The sequence below is a fragment of the Plutella xylostella genome, chromosome 22 (genome assembly GCF_932276165.1).
Source record: "Plutella xylostella chromosome 22, ilPluXylo3.1, whole genome shotgun sequence".
Taxonomy (NCBI): Eukaryota; Metazoa; Arthropoda; class Insecta; order Lepidoptera; family Plutellidae; genus Plutella; species Plutella xylostella.
Window position 1 is genome coordinate 4,546,035 of NC_064002.1, and position 16,587 is coordinate 4,562,621.

The 16,587-nt window shown below is 37.2% G+C and overlaps 1 protein-coding gene across 14 annotated transcripts in view; it reads left to right on the top strand.

The window, feature by feature from the left end:
* LOC105394091 (polypyrimidine tract-binding protein 1) overlaps positions 1 to 9,613 on the top strand; it is a 331,428-nt gene extending 321,815 nt beyond the window's left edge. For all 14 annotated transcript variants that reach the window (XM_038105572.2, XM_038105575.2, XM_038105578.2 and 11 more), the window contains 7 exons: positions 624 to 820; positions 1,471 to 1,504; positions 2,367 to 2,459; positions 2,839 to 2,953; positions 3,379 to 3,480; positions 3,568 to 3,645; positions 3,791 to 9,613. In XM_038105572.2, the coding sequence (XP_037961500.2) occupies positions 624 to 820; positions 1,471 to 1,504; positions 2,367 to 2,459; positions 2,839 to 2,953; positions 3,379 to 3,480; positions 3,568 to 3,645; positions 3,791 to 3,923 (752 nt within the window). In that variant the 3' untranslated portion in view covers positions 3,924 to 9,613. The remainder of the gene's footprint in view (positions 1 to 623; positions 821 to 1,470; positions 1,505 to 2,366; positions 2,460 to 2,838; positions 2,954 to 3,378; positions 3,481 to 3,567; positions 3,646 to 3,790) is intronic.
* Positions 9,614 to 16,587: the final 6,974 nt, after the last annotated feature.

A 16,587-nucleotide genomic window follows, 5' to 3' on the forward strand; every position in this document is an offset into this window, starting at 1 on the left:
TATAACACAGCGGGATATGAGTAGTGGTAATCCTTTATTTTATACTCATTCGGAATGTCTATTTCTAAATATAACATTTTATATTCGCTTAAACCCACGTAGCATACACCTACTAAATAATACGTTAAGTACCTGCTTAAAATTTATTTCCACCTCTCAAACCTATTTCACCATTTGCAAAATAACTGAATTACTTTAATAACTTTGCATTTCCAGCTTGCTCTTTTCTTATTTATTATTCATAATTCATTGCAAATATTCCCGCAGTGACAAATAACTTCTCATAAATCCGTATTGCACCGTAGAGGATTGTGTGTAATATGCGAGCGCCGTGCCCACCGTTGTAGGGTAAACGCCCCCGTTGGATGACTATTGCGTACTTATATCAGAGTTCTTTGTTCATTTTGTTTTATCATGCAAGGTACGTTGCAGAAAATAAGTCATATCATTACATGAACAAAATATCGTTGTTTCTAGAGATTAAAGTGTCTCGGAATATCATTGAGCTCTTCAAACTTTCCATGCTTACTAAGGCACATTTAAGGCACTTGAATTGTTTTATGACTTAAAGTGAACAATCTCCTTCGCTTAGGGGCTTTAAAATGTTTGTGTTGTGTTTTCAGGCGGTGGCGTTCTTGCTCCACCTTTCCTAGGGCTAGGCTCTGGGCTGGCGTCGCCTTACGGGGTGGGAGTCGGCGGAGTTGGTCTGCCGGCCTTCGGAGCCTTGACGCTGACGCCGGCGTCCCCCGCCCTGCGCGCCCTCGCCGCGCCCCCGCTGCCGCTCGCCACCGTCCTCCTAGTCTCCAACCTCAACGAGGAGGTCAGTATCAACAATATCACACTCTTCTCCCTCTATCTCATTAATGATGGACAACAGAAGCGAACCCCCGCACCACTTCTGATGTTCAAACCTGTGCAGATGATCCATGTACCTACCTACCTAGCCCCCCATATGTGTTATCTATCACAAGTACTACACACACAACTTCCTTTAAAACTCATTGACAATAAATACCTATGTGGTGATTATTTATTTAGATAAATACAGCCTTCACTGCCTTACGTCACCACAGATAACAAAAATCACTGCTTTATAGCTTAAATGTTCGAAGCAAATATAGTGAAGATATTTCTTAAATTGAAAATTATTTAATCCATGCATAAAATTCAAATAATCTCATTATTTGAATTCGTATATTTAACGTTTATTGGCAAATTATTCGAAGCGCTACAGACAATGGCCGGCTACGTTTTCTGTTTACACTTCACCTAATATGGGTTTCACAGTTTGGTAAACGCAATCAACTAATGCATTCACTAATAAACAAACAAACAACGTTGCCGGGTAATGTACTGGTATTGTATCTTATTTACTCTTTAAAAATAAGTTGCTAATTTATTCATAGATATGATGTGAGATATCTTTTATAACTATATAATACTGTCTCTTTCTCTTTCCTGTTGTTTTAGATGGTCACGCCTGACGCTCTCTTTACCCTTTTTGGTACGTGTGCACATACATTCCATATTTTATATTAAAACATTAATACGCTCCTGTGCCCTGTCGCCTGAAAGACAAATTGTCAGCTAACATTCTCGTCTCCTCTGAATAACCGCTTCCGACCGTCTCTGTGTGAGCTTGGCTTCATAACACGCAACTTCAATAACTCGTGACAATTTGTGTTTCAGCCGCCCTAGTTGTAGCTGAGTTCAATATTTTATTGTACCTAGTGTTGTCTTCGTTTCTTTTTTTCCTGCCTGTCTGAGCCGCCGGTTTCAAATAAAAATGAGCGTAATAAAATTACGGCTCACAATATGACAACGTAGCAATAGTAACATCACAAAGCTTTCTGCCACTGTGACAGTTACGAAACGGGCTCTTAAATAAAGTAGAATAGATAATAGAGTCATTAGCCGAGCTTAGTTTTTAAGACAATAGTCGTAGGGTTATTTTAATTTGCTTACAACAGTTAGTTGGCTATACAATAAAAGCCTCTGGCTGAACTAAATCGTGACCAGTAATATAGCTTAAAGTGTCCTCTTCTTGAATCATTTCCGACTGTCAAGTTTCCGCGGTATTTATTTTACTTATAAGCATTTTACTAAAAACATACATAACTACATACAGTCATTACTTAATTGGTCTAATCGGTATAGTTATAATATTTCCTACCTACATCTACTCCACTGAACAGTTGCCTAAATCGTACCATCATAAACACCGATCCCTGTTGCAAAATAAAAATAAACTGTTCACACGTATAATTTAGGCAACTGATTCCACATAAGTATTGTATGGATATAACTTAGAACTTAATTAATACGTTAGCATTTTAGATGGTACCTAAGACTGTTTTTACCTCTAGGCGTATACGGTGATGTGCAACGGGTGAAGATCCTGTACAACAAGAAGGACTCTGCCCTCATCCAAATGGCTGAACCGCATCAAGCTCATCTAGGTAAGTTTAAAGCCAATATAATGAAATGTCATACTTCAACGTTGGATCTCTGAGAATATTATGGTTATAGTGATCATAAATTATTAGAATCGTTCGATCATCTACCGATTTCCCGCTACATTTTACGGAACTATCAAGTCTCTTTCCCCACATATTTTATTTATTTAATAGGTACCCTCGAGTATAATCACAGCATTCGTACTCAGTAAATATTTTAGATTTATTTTATGCTTGAAGGTATCCAAAGTCCAGCGTAGGTACTTTAATTACTAGGGTATTTATAAGAAAATGGATAGGTGATGTAAGAAAGTCCTGCATCTCTGCATGTATCCTTTATGTTAGCTTAAAACAGTTCAAACATGTTCTTAATTTTCCACAGCGATGACCCACATGGACAAGCTTCGCGTGTTCGGCAAGGCGATGCGCGTGATGCTGAGCAAGCACCAAACTGTGCAGCTGCCCAAGGAAGGTCAGCCCGACGCTGGACTCACCAGGTTAGTTACAAATACCCTGTCACGGACACTCCGTTGCTTGGAAGTTTTAGATCAAGCGGATCAGTGAGCCCCTTTTTGCCCGTCACTTAAAATACCCAAAAATATCCATAGGTTGGTACTTCATCGTTTCATGAAAAGTTAATATCACAGTTTAGTCTGAAAGAGTCGACTGGAGTGTTGTAGAATCTTAAATAAGTTTAAAACGCGAAAAGTTCACTTAATATCTGTTAAGCTCGGAGCTGTAAAGGAATGAACTTTTAACCGTTTAAAATACTAAGGAAATTGAGTCATCGAGCTCCGAGTATCAGAGCGGCTATAAACAGGATTGCTGCTGTTCAATGCACCGTGTTAAAAGGAATTTACTAGATTTTTGTTCAACTTTTTTATGACAGAGATTGATTAATAAACCTCGTGTTCTTTTACAGGGATTACTCTCAGAGCCCGCTGCATAGATTCAAGAAACCCGGCAGCAAAAACTACCAGAACATCTACCCGCCCAGCGCCACTCTTCATTTATCCAACATTCCGTAAGTTGAGCAATCTGATTCTGATCATTGTTTAATGTGGTCATGTATTTATAGTATTATGTTCTGACTGAAATTCAACGTTTTCAGAGCTACCGTGTCCGAGGAAGACATCAAAGAAGCGTTCACTAAGCGGGGATTCACCATTAAGGCTTTCAAGTTTTTCCCGTAAGTGCATAATAATCAAATTTTAATTTAGGTAATAGATCTTGGTCTCTTTCCTATGTAACCCTCAAAACATATGGGTATGTGTTATTGCTTTGCAAGTGCTTCATCTCATTGAAGATTGAAATATGATAATATTCGTCTTCAGGAAAGACCGCAAGATGGCGCTGGTGCAGCTGCCATCTATCGACGACGCGGTGGCGGCCCTCATCAAGATGCACAACTACCAGCTCTCGGAGTCCAACCACTTAAGAGTGTCTTTCTCCAAGTCGAGCATCTAAACCCCGCCCAGCCCACGACTCTACTCGGAATATCACACAAGCACTGGTGGCCGGTATTCTTCACACGTTTGGCGAGTTCATTTTCCCGCGGCCCGGTGCTGTACTGTATACGGGTGATAGACCATGACGTCACACCGTACCTCTCACAAATTCGAGAATTTACTCGACTGAAAATTAAAATATCTGTATTACGCTTAATCGGATCACTATTAACACTATACCTAGGTATTAAGTGCTATTCTATTTTCTTAATAAATACGTACACTTTACTGCTACTGTAAATGTAAATTGTACATCATAATCTTGTAAGGTATTATCATCGTCACTTTTAACTTTACGAATCACCTTTTGTAGTATGTATTTATTAGTAACCTTGGTATGTATTGTGTAAACCAAGTATTTCTTCTGAGAGGTTTTCTATATTGTGTGATATTCATTCCATGATACCTACGGTCGAATCTGCTTTTCATTCATTTTCTTATGGTATATTTATAAGTATAACCAGTGCTTATATTTTATTTTTGTAACTTGAATTTATCGAAATCCTTTTATTTTCCAGCAATTAGATTGCGCTAGTTTAATTTGAAATTAGCAATTTCATCAATGTTAAACATTGTTAGCAATTATTATATCCTGACATTATTATCCACTCAATAATTTTATCCATAGTTACAAACGCATTGTTTGAAATATTTTCTTATGATATATAATTTTCAGTTATCATCCATAAGTTATATTTTATAGTTAAGTATATTTTATTCTCTATATTTTAATATGGCACAATTATCATTATTACTTATCGCATTTTATAGTATTTTAATTTTATACGCATACACATTTTTCTTGTTTGTCATTGCTTGAATATTATCGTTAGAAATGTGTATGTGTGTGCAATATTAGTTTGATAGGCGATTTAATATATTTTAGGTTAAACTGTTTTGTCTACTACAGTATGGTTATGCTTCCAAATTGTTTTATTGTTGAGCCCAGTTCTTGTTTGAATCAATCACTGTAATTCGATCATTAGTTAGTGTAATCATATCTCTTATTGCTAAGCATCTAGATAATATAACTACCAGATATAGAAACTTTGTGTTCGTGCGACATAACAGTGACATGATGCATTTATTTCGATGTTTAATTTATGATAATGGTAGCTACGTACTGCGTAAACATTTAATATTATAAATGCTCGTGCATTCATTTCAATAAGCAAATTTAATTGTAGATTATTTATTTTCTATGGTTGGGGACGACTTGTTTACTGAACAGTGTGAACAGTATCGAAATGACGTATTTTTTAGAATAATTTTCAGTAAGTATATTAAAGATATTGTCACACTGTTGCCTACGATGCCGGCGGTCTATGCAGTATTCGTGAGATCTGATTTCATTCTATCGTATTTAATCAACAGTATTTACTAGGGTCACAACTTTGTTGTTAAACAGTATTTTAGTTAAATAACTCCACTTCATATTCTACGTACGTGTAAATGTAAATACAAACGTTTCCGTGGTCTAATCTTAATGCTTCTCAGAACTGAACTGAGCTTCCCGTCGTTTTCATACATCTTTGCCTTCCTTAATTAATTTAAAATGCGTCTAGTCCAATGCAAAAGAGATTAAGATTGTGAATTAAGTAATTTTATTTTATAAAAATTAACTCTTAACAATCATCATTTGAACTGTTGGTAGAAGCATGTTTAAAAGCGGGCTTGAGGCCGAGGATTGACATAATGCCCTAATGTTAGGACCATTGTTAAGTGTTCAGTTACACGTCCAATTATGTGATTAGGCAACGCAAGCGTGAAAATGTCAAATAAATAAGTTAGGGAACTTTGTGGTATGATTCAAAATATTTTTGAAGGCATAGTAGGCTACAAAGCGAAGATTAGTGAAAACAGGAGACGCGTATTCGAATAAATCATATGAAATCAAATGTCCGATAATTATTATTTTCAAAAGTTTGCTTTATTGGTTATAACTGTTTGAATATATTAAATTTATGTCCGTTTGGTAGGTAAGGCAAAGCTACTGTTGTTTTGAGTCACGAGTGACTCTATGCATTAATACTGACCGCCATCAATAACGTCTATAATGTAATCAATATAACCATTACCGAAACGTATCCCATTCCGATATACACATCACGGCAATTCAAGTTTTTATTTTAGATGCATCATGCGTTCAGTTGAATAGAAACATATTTACACTAAAGTATTATAAAATTTATCTTATACATCACGTACGTTAAAATAAGAAATAAAAAATAGAGCTTAGTAAGAAGATAATCAGAAAAAAAATTAGTTCGTCATGAAGATGTAAGTTAGAGAAAAATTTAATAATACAAAACCGTGTATTACTTAACCCGTACGTACGGCTAAGATGTAAAAGTAGTAATTTGGTTTAGATAACGTTAGGTGACCAGGGTGTGGTGATATTTTGCACGTTTTTGAAAAATGTTTTTCTATAGGGTGCAGGCTGCCTGCTGCACCCGCGTTTTGAAATGAGGAAATGAGATGAGAGGGTGGCGGTGGTCGAGCGCGGAACGGTTGTCGCATTTGTCTATGTGATTAAACTTATTATTAAACCGGTATCACAAAAAGGAGATTACATATCCACTATACATATTTGGTGTGGAACGCTACACACATGCCCGAGTTTCCCTTCAGTTGTTGCTCTCGCGGCGGAGGCACGTGGACGCTTACCTACCGCTCAATTTGTAGTCATAATGATACTAATGTGTGTAGCGTTTTCTGGCCTAAAGTTTCTCTGCAACATTATATCGATTAATAGATAATTATATGTATTTTTGTGTTTAGAGAAGTATTTTAAATATTTAGGTAATAATGGTAATTATTATTAAAAATAAGAAATTAGATCAGTGTTTAGAACGAGATGCCAAATTTAAAGTCAATATACATTAAGTGAAACGTAATTGAAAGTAATCTTAACAATATATTGAAAAGTTGATGAAAAATGTTACAGTTAAATTATATTTGAGAGTTTTATTGAGCGCAATGCAATTTTATTCATTGTAAGTGAAGTTCAATTTGTTAGTTAAAGTTATGCGTTTAAAAAGCATCAATTGTTTTTGAATGTTTTCATTAAATCAATGACATCCTAGTTTAGGATAAATTACTGTTCACAACTTGTTGTTAGTTTCATTGTTTCTAAATTAAATATTCTTGAATTTAATCAAATGATTACATATCTAAGCATATCATTCTGGTAATATTATTTTCGCGCTTTTTTCATATTAGAATGCAAACTACCTAGTTAGTTTCTCTTGATGAATAAAGGCCAACATATCAATACGTCATAGAATTTGGCTAAGGCGCATATTATAACTACCTACCTAGCTAACTCAAAATGTCTTTGTCACTTCGTTATACACCCGTATAATATTATAATTTTATTAATAGATTACTTACTACTTTACTTTATTCTTACGTTTAAAATGGCAACTATTATTTTCATACTTATTTTAGGTAATCTTTTTTCTTTAATTTCTTATTTAATCTTAAGCTTTTGGTGTGTTTAATTTCATTCTTATTTTTAATTTCATGATTAAAATAATATTATTATATTGATAAGTATTTTTTTTATTTGCCTCTTTCCTTTTTCCTACCTTGATCGTTTCTTAATACCAATTGTATGAATGCTATGAATATATTGTGGTAAACGGTGATGCTGCAGTGCGTCTAGAATAACGGAACCTCCCATTATTATTTTGAAACCCGATTATGTCTACCTAATTAATCATAATCTACTATGTATGTCGAATAATTTATTTATCACAAACGCACACTTCTTATCATACTGAAATTTCTTAGATTCGAGTTTGATGATGTTAAGGTACTTGTAAATAAACTTATAAATTTTAATGGGATCAATATAATGAGAAGATTGTACGATTGTACGCAATTGGTACTCTTTAGTCATACTTAGATCTAACTACTTATACTTAACTAAATTATTATCCTACCACTACTACCCCATTCATATCCTATGCTATGCTTTTCTGTGCTAACATGTATAAAGAGTCATTCCGAACCACGAACGCTGTGGTCCGGACCTCGCGACGTCTTCGTTTTAGACAACTGTTGAACGTTTTTAATGCAAAGGAGTGAGGGACTCAAAATATTGCGAATGATATGTTTTAAATGATTATCAGATGGAATATGTATCGCACAGGGTATAATGAAAATAAATGTATCACTGCGTCCGGGCATCGCTCATATCCGGGCCAGTAAATATATGTCCGTGCCACGTCCCTTGTTCCTCCATCAAAAAGAACTGAAATATTATTTTTTATTAGCGAAAATGGTATTATTACTTATAAAATTGTTGAAAAGCTTAGGACAAGAAATAATTGTCGGTCTACCGTGATGGTAGATAGAGAGACAATCAGAAAATGCGAAAAACGGGGATGCTAATAACTGTTACTTTAATAGGGCATACCTACAATCACTTTGGATTTTTAATTTAATTTCATCTTCTGATATAAGTAGTTATTTTCTTATTACTATGAAAATTACTTACCTATGATTGAATATATACATATAACTTAATGGCCTACATTATATACCTAGTTAGGTATATTACATCTTATCAATTATACGAGGTATGAAAAGGTTGCCCTATTTGAATTGACAGTTATGGTAATTTAAACTTCGTATGTAAATATACACAATTCCATATGTTAATAGTTAAATTTATAGGCCCTATATAGTAAAATTAACATAATCATTAGTAACATACTTATTTCAGTAGGCGCTCTAGTGAATAAAAATAGAGAATCTTCTAGAAAGTATCGATTTAAATGATTTTTGATCAATAAATTATTTTTTTTCGATTATTTGGACCTTTATTTAATAAAGTAAAATAAAGGTGTGCAAATTAAAGGGTTGTGTGTAAAGTTAAAATAATTAAATAGATTTAGTCAGTGGTTCTGAATAAATTACCTACCTACCCATTCCCAGGCACATCTGTTTTGTTGACTGTCTTCATACATCTAACACAATTTTAACGTCTACAATCTACATTTTAATCTTTAATATGCCAAAGACCAATCATTGGGACAAAATGACAGGGATCTATCGATAATTTATTTTCAACTTAAAATATAAAATATTGTACCTACCCTAACTACTGCAACAAATCCTAAGTTAAAAACAGAATTACCTATACATTTTATAATGATACTAAATCTCTGTTTTTGACTTAAGCTTTATGTATGTAAATAAGGTAAGCTTTAAAAAGCGAAATATCAACTATTTTGATGAGTATACCTACCTACCATAAATCATTTTACTTAAGTACCTACAATACTTTTTTTATTATGCTATATGCCCAGTTAGAGGAAGAGATGACGATAAATAATTTTAGCTGTGGGAAGAAATTACGTTTACGGATGTATTCACTGTTCATCTTAACATATAGTAACCAGCCAAGGGGTCTGTATAATAAGGATATTTGATATAAAAAGATGTTCGTAAAACACCACACTTGTATTTTATCGTCACCTGTTTAACTAAATGGCCATTAGCACTTAACTCAATTACCTACTGCAGCGGTTATGAGATTAATTATTATAAGGTACCTATACAGATAACTAAGTACCTAACTACCCTATTGAATTCTAGATTTATTCTTTGTCATTTTATAATAAAATATAGTTGAAATTATGCTGTTTTATTCCTTCGTTGCCCACATAATTTTCTATTCAGATATTTTATGTTGATGTGATATCGAGATAGTTATTCTTATTCTTGGCGCGTCGATGACAAACTATTGGACGTTGGCAGATTAGCGTCTGCCGTTTATTGCCCAAACATGATATTACGCCATTGGAGATGGCTTCTACGTATACTAAGACATTTCATCAACTAGAACAAGACAAAAGAAACTTACTTCTGACTTACCTTTATCCGATTAATTTGAGGAACTTTATAAGATAATAGCTGTTCCCGCGCGCTTCGCTTCGCCTTAAAAAGTTTTCCCGTGGGAATTACGGGATAAAAAGTAGCCTATGTTCTTTCCCAGGGTCTAGACCATATGTGTACCAAATTTCATTCAAATCCGTTCAGTAGTTTTGGCGTGAAAGAGTAACAGACAGACAGACACAGTTACTTTCGCATTTATAATATTAGTTAGGATTAGGATAAATCTTAAAACATTCATAAGATATGTACTACATATTAATAAAATTAGGTAGCCGGTAGGGTTTCAATTAAACTAAAACCTTACAAATTTATTAAAACTAAATAAAGGTAAAAACTTTGTAAACTTTTATAATTCCCGCTTCGCCTCTCCCCGCCATGTATTTCCGGTATAAAGTAGGAGAGTGCTCATTGGTCTTTGTACACACAGAGTAGATATTACTTTAATTTCCCAGAATACTGACAAAATCGTTCACACTCATGTCGCTGGCATTAGTTAAAATAGTACCGAACGTTCAAAATACTGCAGATAAAATACCTGCCGAAAGTTAAAAAAAAAAAACGAAAAACAGCCAATACCAAAATGCTCTTTTATATTTGTTGGTGTATGGTTGGTGTTTATAAAGATAAAAAACATACCTATAGTGCCACAATCTTATCAGCGGTGGTCAGTACCTATGTGCAACAACGAGAAGTCATTGTCAAACGTCATTTCATACTACATTTGAGTTGTCAATTTCTGCGAAGAAGCTGACGCTACGTTATTATGTAGTCTGAGCCTATCTGAAACCTAGTTAAACATTGTGAGATATGGCGTTTCGACTTTCTCCGTGTTCGGCATCATAAGGGTCACAGTGACAGTTAAATAAAGTCCATTTTTCTCTCCACCTTTAGTTTGCAAGGTGCGGGTGCCTATATAAATAGAGTGAGTCGCCCGCGCGCCTCAGTTGGTTTTTGATTTTTGAAGTGAACACTTCGGCAAAATGGCTCAATGTAGCCACGTTTCTCGTCGGCTTCGCTCCGACGGGGAAAAAAATATAATATTGAATTTGCGGAGTCCTCGCTGCCGGGAGCTGTAGCGTGATGCGGACCAGGCGGCGCGGGGCCTGCCGGCTGCTGCGCACGCAGCCATTGCTGAGGATTTCGCAACGAAGGTTTGAGTTGATAAGCCGTGAGTAAAATGCTATTATTTACTGCTTTTAAAAGCTCAGCCACTGGTCATAATGCTCCGGCGCTTGGGGTTTTTATCCCACGCAGTAGGGACCGATTCAATAGTCGTGGTGATGATTGATCACATATTCCGGTCCTACTAGTGGCGCTTGAGCTAGATACTTACATTAATGACCGCTTTAAGTAAAGCATATGTTAATTTTATACAGGAAAAAATAATAAAAATATATTTTTCTACCCTCAATTTCTAATATTTTTAGAAAACAGTTGATAAAAACTTTGCTATTACAATAATTCACTTAATTATAGCTTATGAAAGGCTTTACAAACAGGAGCTTTCCAGGACCGTCATAGGATTTTTTACAGGAAGCACGTGGCTCCGAGTTTCAGTATGTTGGGACATTGTGGCATGTGCGGCGAGTAATGTGATCCGCCGGTACCTACCCGCTGAGGGTAGGCAGGCCGATTCGGTGAAATTAAAGTTTCGTGTAACCTGCACCCGGCCCTGTGCTCCTGCGCTGGCCGCCGTCTCGTGGCACCTGCATCGCAGCGTACACCCGGCCCTGCGCTCCTGCCCTGGCCACCGGTTCGTGCCACCTGCATCGCAGCATACACCCGGCCCTGTGCTCCTGCGCTGGCCGCCGTCTCGTGCCACCTGCATCGCAGCGTACACCCGGTCCTGGCCCTGGCCACCGGTTTGTGGTACCTGCATCGCTGCATAGACCCAGCCATGCACTCCTGCCCTGGCGGCTGTGTTGTCCCACCTGCATCACTGCGCACACCTGGCACTCCTTTTCTGGTTGCCAGATCCAAGCGCCCCCTGTCTGGGAAGAGATTTTATGCTCAGCGGAACCGCCTGCACTATTGCTAGCACGGTCATCATCATCATCAGCCATCATTATGAGTGACTTATTTAGAAGGTATCGAGTAACGTGCGCTATTCATCAGTGATTTTGGCATATGCAGACGAACGTTTACTGCCAAGGTTGGTCATGTTAGCCATACAAGGGCACACCAACGAAGCCTGAGTAACCACCTGCAGTCGCCGTAGCCGCATCGGCATGGATGACGACAAATCGGGTAACGTGCACCGCTTCTAAAAGTGTTATAGCACTTCAATTTGATGCCTCCGCTGAGGTAGGGTATTCTATTAAAGCAGCTTTCTTCTGAACTGCCCAAAGTGACCTGTAGACTGCTCCTGGGGATAGTTGTGCAATCAATTTTTTATTTCGATGTCTCTGCTGAAGAAACTGTCTAATGCAGCTTTTGTTCTAAACTGCCTAAAGATCATTGGACTTATGGGAATGGTGACGCACGGTAAGTACAGGAGCGTTACTCTATACTGATGAGAAACGAACGAACGAGAGCTGTCGTGCAATCGGCACGTTTAATACATACAAACAGATAGAGCGGCTCGCGCCGCAGTGCGCTGAAAGTTCGTTTTTCGTCATATAAAGTGATCGCCCAGACACTATCTTTTAAGTGTCATGACACATCGGCAGATTCCAGCTTTGAGTCTTTTCTTTTCTCGGCTGTGAGCAAAGTGAATCCCACCGGCGAGTGTTCAACCTAAAAGCACTGATCTAATTCCTGATTTCGTGAAAGTCGCTGTTGCTATACCATACCGCTTCACAAGTTACCGAATTTATTATGATCCTACTGTCGGGTGATCATGATCGGACTGTCATCGCGGTTTCTGAGTGGAACCATATTAGCTGTCTTCCTTATGTCCCAGTGGATTGTGAGTGTGTATCCGAGCTCTTTGTTGAAAAATGCGTGAACCTCCTACGCAGCAGCTGTCTACTAGTTGTGTATCGAATAAATCGAGTAATGGTGCTCTTGCACGAGACGACTACCTTTTGGTAAAATTATAACTTCCACTATTCTGGGAACATGCATATACCTACTGTGTACTGTGTATCACATCACGTGTAGCCGCAGCCCTACTCAATGTACGGGGCTAGATAATAAACAATGGCAGTCGTCATTGAATTTCTATGAATTTCGAAGGTCATCATTTGGAGCACAATCCAAAGTGTGAAAGTACCTATTCATGCCTAAACGGCTTCTCTAATGAAAATGTATTTTTAATTCGATTCTGGCGCAAACGTTTCATAACTATTTTTCAACACTGTATCTGCTGAAACTACTTAGACTGACTGGTTAAGATGCAGACGTGCCGTTTTCACAATTCCATTTTGAGTAATCCTCAACTGTTTTATGGATCTTTCGGTTAGTTACGTAACTAGTTACCAAGTAAAAAATTACTTGTGTCATGCGAGTACGAGCATCTCATTTAGGAGCTCTCTGGCCTCTAGCTGAAGGCTAGAACTGGTATATATATCTACTAAGCTAGTACAGAGTTATAACCGGGCAGCGGTGACGTGGTAGCTGCTTGATTTATTAGAGTTTGCTGAAAACTTTCTAAATAAGTAATAATTATTAGTCATAATATTAACTCTTCGCAGTTCTTTCAGAATGCAATACCAGGTCGCTGAAGTAGGTAACCTTCCTTAGCTGGACAACAACAACAACAAGCCTTATTGTTTTAAAGAATGTCACAGTTATTCGCCGTTCCACTGTCATATCGATGTCAAAGGACTTTTTGTTGGGTATAGCTAACTACCTGAGTTTACCTATAGATAGCCGCAAGCTATCTGCCGTTGGCGAACTGTCAGTTCTGATTGATAAGTCAGGCTCGAGGTGGCTCGTCCAACTGTCCATGTTCCCGCCACCATGATTGTTGCTTCCACAGATTAGAGAGTCTATGTTGGCTGTCGTTGCATCAGGTCTGATCAGGCACAACTAACATCTTTACGTACCATCTTTATTTAATCGAGCTAACTATTTTATTTTGTTTTATCTAGGTTGACTTAATGGTTTCAAAATCGAACCTACAACAATGTAAGTAGGTACCTACCTACGTACCTTTGAAGTTGCAACAAGGCGAAGCCTTAAGGTTTTGGCCGAGACCTGCCCTTAGTGTTGACGAACATACCTAAAGGTGACCTTGTTAATGTTTTTTATATGAAGTACTGAACATTTTACTTATCCTGGTGGCATGACTGATCATTTACTTACCCAGTTAAGACATGTTAGCCGGGTTTCATTTATCAACTATTATAATTGTTATTGTTGTGTTAATCAATCTTTATTAATTGATGTCATCTACCAAGGAATGCTGCCAGAGCTCATAATATTCACACATGATGATACAGAATGATAGTAGCCCACAAAATCGGTGCAAAGGCTTATAAAATAACTTTCCTTCCTAGTAGGACTGCACAGGAACTCGTTAACCGCCGAGTTAGTTAGAATACAAAATTAGACTGTGTGTTACTTGTCAATCTAGAATATGAATATGGTGACCTGCATCATGTTTTGAAAAACTGAATACTTAGTTATCCGCCAGTGTCACGGCCTTCATCTAATCTTTTCCAGTAGCTGATGAGGCTGAGATATTTAGTAAAATTATCTTCCCTTCAAGCACCACTCCTCGTTCCAAGGACTAGATGCCGCGCCAGGTGTTGCAGGCCGTGTCGTCGTACAGGGCTGACTGAGCAGGTCCTCGAGGCTCCAGGGTCGGCTGCTGCATTTCTGAGGTCAGTCCAGAATTACATACCCTAGTCAGCATGTGCTGACCTGAGCCCCAGCGGCCTGGATCGATATTCTACATTTTACAGCTTTTAAATATTGTTGCAAAGTATTTCACTGGTTCCAGCCATTCGGCTAGTGTATGTTAAAAATATTGCCTTGACAATAACAAGATTTTGATCAATAATTACTTATAAGTATTGCTTTCGAAGAGGCACTGTGTGTATCCATATGTATAAATACCTACCTATATGTATAGGTACATACCTTCCATAACTTTCTGATAAGTCAGGAATAATAAGGAAGTACTTAAGTCTTATGTATACTTATACCTTTCTTTTTAGTATATCTATTACCTAGAAATCTATGCATTATAAATTTATAGATTCAAATATTTATCTACTGATATACTCATCAGTAGCTTATGGGTCACAGTTGGTTTTCTCTCCACCATGCGATAGTAAACACATCTCACAATGTTTAACTAGGTTTCAGATAGGCTCAGACTACATAATAGACGCATTTTTCCTGAAATAAAAATGACATATTATGCATCTAGCCTATCTGAAACCTAGTCATTTCTGCATGGTGATATTACAACTGAGGCGCGCGGGCGACTCACTCTATTTATATAGGCACCCGCACCTTGCAAACTAAAGGTGGAGAGAAAAATGGACTTTATTTAACTGTCACTGTGACCCTTATGATGCCGAACACGGAGAAAGTCGAAACGCCATATCTCACAATGTTTAACTAGGTTTCAGATAGGCTAGATACATAATATGTCATTTTTATTTCAAGAAAAATGCGTCTATTATGTAGTCTGAGCCTATCTGAAACCTAGTTAAACATTGTGAGATGTGTTTACTATCGCATGGTGGAGAGAAAACCAACTGTGACCCATAAGCTACTGATGAGTATATCAGTAGATAAATATTTGAATCTATAAATTTATAATGCATAGATTTCTAGGTAATAGATATACTAAAAAGAAGGGTATAAGTAAACATAAGACTTAAGTACTTCCTTATTATTCCTGACTTGTCAGAAAGTTATGGAAGGTATGTACCTATACATATAGGTAGGTATTTATACATATGGATACACACAGTGCCTCTTCGAAAGCAATACTTATAAGTAATTATTGATCAAAATCTTGTTATTGTCAAGGCAATATTTTTAACATACACTAGCCGAATGGATGGAACCAGTGAAATACTTTGCAACAATATTTAAAAGCTGTAAAATGTAGAATATCGATCCAGGCCGCTGGGGCTCAGGTCAGCACATGCTGACTAGGGTATGTAATTCTGGACTGACCTCAGAAATGCAGCAGCCGACCCTGGAGCCTCGAGGACCTGCTCAGTCAGCCCTGTACGACGACACGGCCTGCAACACCTGGCGCGGCATCTAGTCCTTGGAACGAGGAGTGGTGCTTGAAGGGAAGATAATTTTACTAAATATCTCAGCCTCATCAGCTACTGGAAAAGATTAGATGAAGGCCGTGACACTGGCGGATAACTAAGTATTCAGTTTTTCAAAACATGATGCAGGTCACCATATTCATATTCTAGATTGACAAGTAACACACAGTCTAATTTTGTATTCTAACTAACTCGGCGGTTAACGAGTTCCTGTGCAGTCCTACTAGGAAGGAAAGTTATTTTATAAGCCTTTGCACCGATTTTGTGGGCTACTATCATTCTGTATCATCATGTGTGAATATTATGAGCTCTGGCAGCATTCCTTGGTAGATGACATCAATTAATAAAGATTGATTAACACAACAATAACAATTATAATAGTTGATAAATGAAACCCGGCTAACATGTCTTAACTGGGTAAGTAAATGATCAGTCATGCCACCAGGATAAGTAAAATGTTCAGTACTTCATATAAAAAACATTAACAAGGTCACCTTTAGGTATGTTCGTCAACACTAAGGGCAGGTCTCG